The sequence below is a fragment of the Loxodonta africana genome, chromosome 8, assembly GCF_030014295.1.
Source record: "Loxodonta africana isolate mLoxAfr1 chromosome 8, mLoxAfr1.hap2, whole genome shotgun sequence".
NCBI classification, from domain to species: Eukaryota; Metazoa; Chordata; class Mammalia; order Proboscidea; family Elephantidae; genus Loxodonta; species Loxodonta africana.
This window is the reverse complement of record NC_087349.1, coordinates 9,521,530-9,529,361: the sequence shown is the minus strand read 5'-3', so window position 1 is coordinate 9,529,361 and position 7,832 is coordinate 9,521,530. Positions and strand designations below refer to the sequence as shown.

At 55.9% G+C, this 7,832-nt stretch overlaps 1 protein-coding gene across 1 annotated transcript; it reads left to right on the top strand.

Moving 5' to 3' along the window:
- Positions 1-3,284: 3,284 nt before the first annotated feature.
- On the top strand, positions 3,285-7,491 carry LOC135232288 (uncharacterized). The gene is made up of 5 exons (XM_064290361.1): positions 3,285-3,336; positions 4,219-4,437; positions 5,815-6,844; positions 7,049-7,128; positions 7,211-7,491. Exons 1-5 carry the CDS (start codon positions 3,285-3,287, stop codon positions 7,489-7,491), a joined length of 1,662 nt encoding a protein of 553 aa, XP_064146431.1.
- Positions 7,492-7,832: the final 341 nt, after the last annotated feature.

Sequence of the window (7,832 nt, the reverse complement as noted above, 5' to 3'; positions counted from 1 at the left end):
TTTATGGACGCAGACTGCTGCATCTTTCTGCCACTGAGTGGCGGGTGGTTTCACACTGCCGACTTTTTGGTTAGCAGCTGAGCACTGGGCCACTGGGCCACTGGGCTCCTTTACACTCACCACAGGCCACATGACACGGTTGTCACAACACCACTCTTACCTTGGCTGTACCTGAAAATTCTCAGGGACCTTTGAACAAGGATACTGGAGCCACTCTCGGAGGTTTTGATCTTACTGGTCTAGGGCGGGGCCAGGCATTAGTCCTTTTTTAAATGCTTCCCTCACCCCCTGGCATTTAAACGTGTATTCTAATGTGCACCTGAAATAAAATATGTTAAGAAACCTGATTGGAGGGTTGAGTCTCATACTCACAGTTAATTTAAGATGTTGACACAGGTTCTGTTCTGGCCAGTGGCCCTCATGCGCAGCATCCACCCATCTGTCCGTGGACACTTGGGAGGGGCTACGATCTTCAGCATATCCCACCTGAACTTGGAGACCATCCCAAGAATAGATTTGACACAGCGGACACCAGCGACCGAACACCAGACAAGCTGTAGGATGACATCAATGACAATCGTATGTCAAGAAAGCAAAAGGTGATTAAAAACACAGAAAGGAAAGAAAAGACCAAAACGGATGTCGGAAGAGACTACGAAATTTGCTCTTGAACGCAGAGTAGCTAAAGCAAAAGGAAGAAATGAAGTAAAAGAGCTGAACAGAAAATTTCAAAAGGTGGCTCAAAGAGACAAAGTCAAGTATTATAATGAAATATGCAAAGACCTGGAGTGAGAAAACCAAAAAAGAAGAAGACGCTTGACATTTCTCGAGCTAAAAGAACTGATGAAAAAAACCAAGCCTCAAGTTACAATATTGAAGGATTCTATGGGGAAAATATTATATGCTGTAAGGAGGCATCAAAAGAAGATGAAAGAATCACTGTACCAAAATGAATTGGTCACTCAACCATTTCAGGAGGTAGCATATGATCAGGAACCAATGGTACTGAAGGAAGAAGCCCCAGCTGCACTGAAGGTATCGGTGAGAAACAAGACTCCAGGAACTGATGGAGTACCAACTGAGATGTTTCAACCACCAGACCCAAGTCTAGAAGCGCTCACCCGTCTATGCCAAAACATTCGGAAGACAGCTACTCGGCCAACCGACTGAAAGAGACACATATTCATGTGCATTCCAAAGAAAAGCGATCCAACAGAGTTGAAAATTATCAAGCAATATCGTTAATGTCACGTGCAAGTAAAATTTTGCTGAAGATCATTCAAAAGCGGTTGCAGCAGTACACTGACAGGGAACTGCCAGAAATTCAAGCAAGATTCAGAAGAGAACGTGGAATGAGGGATATCATGGTTGATATCAGACGGATCATGGCTGAAAGCAGAGAATACCAGTAACATAAAGACATTTGACTGCATGGATCATAACAAATTATGGATAACATTTCAAAGAGGAGGAATTCTGGAGCACTCAATCGTGCTCACGCAGAACCTGTGTGTAGACCAAGAAGGCAGTCATCTGAACAGAACAAGGGGTATTACGCGGTTTAAAGTCCAGAAAGGTGTGCATCAGGATTGTATCCTTTCACCATACGTATTCGATTTGCATGCTGAGCAAATAATCCAAGAAGCTGGACGATATGATGCACCGTGTTACATCAGGGTTGGAGGAAGACCCATTAACAACCTGCGATACGCAGATGACACAACTTTGCTTTCTGAAAGAGGAGAGGACTTGAAGCACTTAGTGATGACCAAAAACTATAGCCTTCAGTATAGATTACACGTCAGCATTAAAAAAAAAAAAAATCCTCACAACCAGACCGCTAAGCAACATCATGATAAACAGAGAAAATATTGAAGTTGTCAACGATTTCATTTTGCTTGGATCCACAATCAATGTCCAAGAAATCAGTCATGTAACTGTCAAGAAATCAAACAAAGTATTGCACTGGGCCAATCTGCTGCATAAAACCTCTTTAAAGTGTTAAAAAGCCGAGATGTCACCTTGCGGACTAAGGTGTGTCTGACCCAATCCATGGTGTTTTCAATCATCGCCTCACCTGCATGCAAAGTCTGGACAATGGATAAGGAAGAAAGGAGGAGAACTGACACCTGTGAGTTATGGTGTTGGTGAAGAACGTTGACTATACCATGGACTGCCAGAAGAATAAACAAACCTGTCTTGGAAGAAGTACAGTTGAAATGCTCCTTAGAAGCAAGGATAGTGAGACGTCGTCTCACATACTTTGGACACGTTGTCAAGAGGGACCAGTCCCTGGAGAAGGACATCATGCTTGGTAAAGTGGAGGGTTGGCAAAGGAGAGGAAGACCCTCCAGGAGGTGGATTGACACATTGGCTGCAACAATGGGCTCAAACACAGCAACCACTGTGAAGACCACGCAGGACGGAGCAGTATTTCATTCTCTTCTACATGGGGTTGCTATGAGTTGAAACGGATTCGACAGCACCTAACAACAACATGATGCTTAACAGGTTTGAGTGGAGCTTCCAGACTAAGAATGACTAGGAAGACAAGGTCTGGTGATCTACTTGTGAAAATCAGCCAAAGAAAACCCCATGGATCACGACAATCTTCTGTTGTGCACGGGGCCATCGTGAGTCGGAGGCTGACTTGACAGGAGATAACAACCCAGTTAGTAAGGGAGGCCCTGGGTATTGCAAGTGTTAATGCGCCTGGCTACTCTCTGAAAGGCTGGCCGTTTAAGTCTATCTAGAGGAGCCTCAGAAGAAAAGTGTGGCAATCTACTTCTGCAAGATTACAGCCACTGAAAACTCTACCAGCACAGGGTCACCATGAGTCAGAATCCACTCAAGCGCAACTGGTTTTACTGACATAGTCAGCAAGAAAGAGCTTGTACTTTAAAGGGCACATCAGCAACCCATTGACATTGGTCCCGCAGGATGGAACAGGCCAGCCAGGTGCCTGGTGACTGGGCCTGCAGACCTGCCGCTATCCTGGCACTCCAGGCTCCTCGGGGCCTCCAGGACGTTGTTCTGCAACGTTCCCAGCCTCCTGGCCTCACTTGGGAGAGCGTCTCCAGTCTCCCGAGTCCCACCTCTCCTCACGCCCTTAGAAGAAGGCTCAACATCAGGGCCTGGGGCACAAAGACCCTGGCCTGCACCACTTTGGGAAGTGGACTTCCAACCCAAACTGAACCCTAATATACTGGACCCACTCTCCCTGCCACCCTGCTTTAGTCAGGGTTTCTGGGGGTAACCTTTCCAGCACCCTTGGGGTACGGACAATGCCTCAGCCACCCACCACAGGCTGCACTGATGTGCCCATCTCCCCTTGTGGTAGGGCACCCAGGAGGCTGTGCTCTCTGCAGCTACAGAGGGGAGTGTCACATCTTCCTACACTGGGTGGCCACTGTCCCCTGTAGAGGACCCATCCTCAGGGCCCCGAGCCCTAGCTACCCATGCCCCCGACCCGAGCTGACACACAGCCCCTCCCAGAGGCACAGTGCGGTCCCCAAGTCACAATACGGAGCCAGTACAGGCACAGTCATGAGGACCTGGAGCTTTCCACCAACAATGTCACACCAACGACAGCATTTTTTCTACATCACTCTTCAACCATTATCTACAGTTCCACACGACAAATTCCCATTTGAGCTCAATTCCAGGAAAAATTTTGTTCTGAAAATTAATTTGTATGCTTTTTGTTGTCAGAAAGCCAAAACTATGCAATCCAGCGCATTTTTGTTTGTCCCTAAGCTGCCAGAAAACTCAGAGCCAAATTCATTGTCCAAGTGTTGTAATCTGCTCAGTTAGGGCCATTCAAAACAGCCGCTCCTTTTGCTTTGCTTTCGCCTTGGCTTTTAGGCACTGGGTTTCACACCTGCTCACCTGCCAAATCAGTCGCCAGGTCCTACCTCCTAAATACCTCCAGGCCCACTCCGTCTTCTCCCACCTCCGCCTCCTTCATCTCTAAGCCAAAAAACCCATCGTCGTCAAGGCAAATCTGACTCACAGCCACTCTACAGGACAGAGTAGAACTGCCCCCTGGGGTTTCCAAGGCTGCAGATCTTTACGGAAGCATACCGCTCTTTCTCCCACCAAGCGACTGGTGGGTTCGAACTGCCGACCTTTTGGTTAGCAGCCAAGCATTAACCACTGTGCCACCGAAGCTCCTTCCTTCCTCTCTGCTCTGCAGTAATTCTGGCCTGGGGCCTGCAGGGCCCACCTCAGGCCTCCCAGCCTCCATCCAGCCACCTGCTCTGAACTCCTCCTTCACAGAGGCCCTCACCCAACTTCGAGGGCCGTCTCACCGCCCCCTATGCACCCACCTCACTTGTGACAGGCTGTATCACCCCACCCTCGCCCCAATGCTCTCTCCTGGTGACTTTGCACAAAACAACCCTCCCTGCTTTGCTTTCCTGGTGAAGAGGTTTGCCGGTACACCTATCCATCCATCCCTCAGGGTCAGGTGAGCATTGCCCATCCCATGGGCCTTCCCACAGCAGTGCCTCTCTGGTTCCCCAGCTCTGGTCTGCAGCACGCACCGCCAGGCCAGGCCAGACTGGGATTTTTGCTTGATTACCTCCTTAGGAGAGCCCTGGTAGGTTACCTTGACTGCTAACCAAAAGGTCGGCAGTTGGAATCTACCAGCTGCTCTTTGGAAACCATACAGGGCAGTTCTACTCCATCCTATAAGGTTGTTATGAGTCGGAATTGACTCAAAGATAATGGGTTTATAGTTTTTTTTTTTAACTCTCTTAGGAAGGAGCCCTGGTGGCACAGTGGTTAAGCACTCAAGCCCACCCAGCAGCTCTGCAACAGAAAAGACCAGGCGATGCACTCATAAAGATGACAGCCTTGGAAATTTTATGAGGCAGTTCTATGATGTCACATGGGGTTGTTATGAGACAGAATCCAATCAACGGCTCCCAACAACGCCCAGGAGGGTGTGCTCCTGGGAAGTAGGGGCCCTGTGTGTCCTTTCAGCACCGTCTCTAGTGCCCAGCCTTGTTAACTGGATAAACACGGGATACACATAGGGTCAGAATCTTCCACAATAAAAGAACTGGAGACAGCCTCCCTGCCAGCCTCTTCATCGCCCTCCCTCAAGCAGGGTCTGTTTGGCCCTGACTTGCTCTCAGAATACTGCTCCATCCAAACCACCCACCCCAAAGACTCCCCGAATCCACTGTTTTGAGTGTCTGATGTTGCAGGATGTGGGGAGGAAGGGTTTTGTTCTCTTACACGCTAATCAAAGCCCTGGTAACACAGTGGTTAAGAGCTATGGCTGCTAACCAAAAGGTCAGCAGTTCGAATCTACCAGCCCCTCCTTGTAAACCCCATGGGGCAGTTCTACTCTGTCCTATAGGATTGCTATGAGTCGGAAACACTTGACGGCAACAGGTTTTGGTGTACTAACTACAAATGGTCTGAGACCTTAGCAACAGAAGACAGTGAGGTGCCTGCTGTGGCCTATCACCAGAGCCCGCTATCACACTCGCGGAGTCACACCCGAGAAACACAGCCAGCCTGATCCTCCCCCAGCGGCTGGATGGCAGGGTCAAAGGACTCTGCCCGGCTCCCCGCCCCCCTCCCCGAGGGCGGGGTCTGGCTCCAGACTTTCTAATCCTCGCAAAAAATTCCGGGTCTTACCCCAGCTGTGACCCTCCTAACTACGAGCACATCCTCTCTTAAGAGACTTCCTCTGGGCTGCATGGCTCCCAACTCCATCCTTAGGGGAAAGTGGAGAGATAAGGTCACTCGCGTTTACCTTCCGCTGGCTGCTTCCCCCACCTCGCCTCTTTGTAACCCCAGATCTCAGGTCCCCCCCCCACACACACACCGGGCTCTGCACGCACAAACGCGCGAGCGCACAGAATGCGGGGCCCACTCCCGCGCCCCGCGAAGTCACCCCGCGCCCCCAGGCGCTCGCTCCGAGCTTTGTTCGGCTGCAGCGGCAGAGTCCCCTCCCCATTGGTCCCGCTCGGCGGGCCACCTCCTCCGGCCCCCCTGTCGTTCCCCGGGGTGCCGCCGGCCGACCCTACCTCCGCACTCGCTGCCGCTCTGCAGGCTCCGGGGCGCATCTCGGGGGCGCCCGGCCGAGCCGGGGTGGCGCCGAGGCGAGCGGCGGCACGGGGCGCCATGGCCCGCAGCCCCCGCCCTGTGATCGGCCAGCCCCTCACGGCCCCCGGGGGCCCTCTCTGCTGCCCCGCGGCGGCCCCATGGCGCCCCCCGTCCCCCGGCCGCCCCCCCCCGCGGCGCGCTGCCCTCCGCCTCCCGCCGCGCGCTCCGGCTCCTCGGGCTGCCCGACCTCTTCCCGCGCGCTCCGCTACTCGGCCGACGCCCGTCGTCTCCGGCCCGCGCCCCCACCCCTCCCGCACGCCCCTTCCCCGGCCGGCAGCCCCTCCCCCCGCCCCCGAGGGCCCTGCCCCGCCCCTGCCCCGCCCCTGCCCCCTCCCACACGCCCCCTCCCCGGCCCGCGCCCCTTCCCCCGCCCGAGCCCGCCCCCGAGCTCCCTGCCCCTCCCCTCCCCCTTCCCCCGCCCACACGCCCCTACCCCCTCCGGCACGCCCCCGCCCCTTCCCCCGCCCCCGAACTCCCTGCCCCTCCCTTTCCCGCCCTCCCCTTCCCCCGGCCCCTCCCACGCGCCCCCGCTCCCTCTCCCAAACCTTTCCACTTGGGCACCCGGGCCGCTCGTCACGCGCCCCCGACTGCCCCTCGGCCCCCTGGTCCCGCCCCCTAGACCCCGGGCCCTCCCCCGACGCGCCTCCTCTTTCCCCTCCCCCACCTCTTGCCGGCCCGCGCCCCCGGCCCCTCAGCACCGCGTTCCCGGGCTTCCCCTCCTGTCACCCGGCCCCACCCCCTCTCAGGGCGCTCCCCCTCGCCCCTCCCCTTCCCCGCCCCTTCACCCCTCCCCCCTCCCCGCCTAACCCTCGGCCCCGCCCCCTCCCCGGGGCCCCTCTCCTCTTTCCCCCCGCTCCTCCCCCACCCCTTCCCTCTTCCTGATCCCGCCCCTCCCCGGCTCGCCCCCCGCCCCTCCTGGCCCCAGGGAGCTGGTCCGCAGCTGGCGCAGCCCCGCGGGTCGCCTGGGTGAACCCCTCTCGGAGGGCCGGTCGGCCTTGGACATCGGTAAACCCGGCCTTCTGCCGGACGCGCCCCTCTCCCAGTTCGGGGCTAGGGGAGGCGGCGGCTTCACTCCCTCCGTGCTGAGCTATGGCCGTCCGGGCGGTTGGAGACCCCGCGGTGCGCTTCGCCGGGCCGGTCCCCAGGTGTCCGCTGCGCGCGCCCTGGATCCTCGGCCCTCGCCAACGCGTGGACGGCCGTCCGGGACCCCTGGCCGGTGAGCCCCTGCCGCCCTCGGCCCTGCAGGTGGCCGGCTGGCTGGGTCACGACGGGCCGGGAGCGCGCGGCGAGGGCCGCCACGGGGAGGCACGGAGCAGCGAGCGCAGCAGGGGGCGCGGAGGAGCCGGGGGCGCCGCACAGGAGGAGTGACCTTGTAGCCCTGCTGCCGCCACTGCACGGGGAGAAGCGAGCCGGGCGCGCGAGAGGGCGGCCTTCGGACCCGCGAAATAAGGCGGGAACGCGGTGGACTCTGGGGACCAGAACTCAAACCCGTCGCTGTGGAGCCGGTCCGATTTATGGTAACCCCGTGGGTTAGCGTCGACCTGCTCCACAGGGCTTTTTGACTTGTACTAGGTGGCAACAGTTTTTTTTCTTTTAAATCTTTATAGCAGCAGACAGCCAGGACTTACTTTCTCAGTGCCGCTGGTTGGGCACCTTTAGGTTAGCAGCCAATCACAAACTCTAGGAAGGGGTCATAAAAACAGGCTGTG

Coding starts and splice junctions, on each gene's coding strand:
- LOC135232288 (XM_064290361.1), top strand. CDS start 3,285: ATGCCTCAGCCACCCACCACAGGCTGCACTGATGTGCCCATCTCCCCT. Junction 3,337..4,218: donor TGTGCCCATCTCCCCTTGTG/GTAGGGCACCCA, acceptor TGGGGCCTGCAG/GGCCCACCTCAGGCCTCCCA. Junction 7,129..7,210: donor CCGGTCGGCCTTGGACATCG/GTAAACCCGGCC, acceptor CTCCGTGCTGAG/CTATGGCCGTCCGGGCGGTT.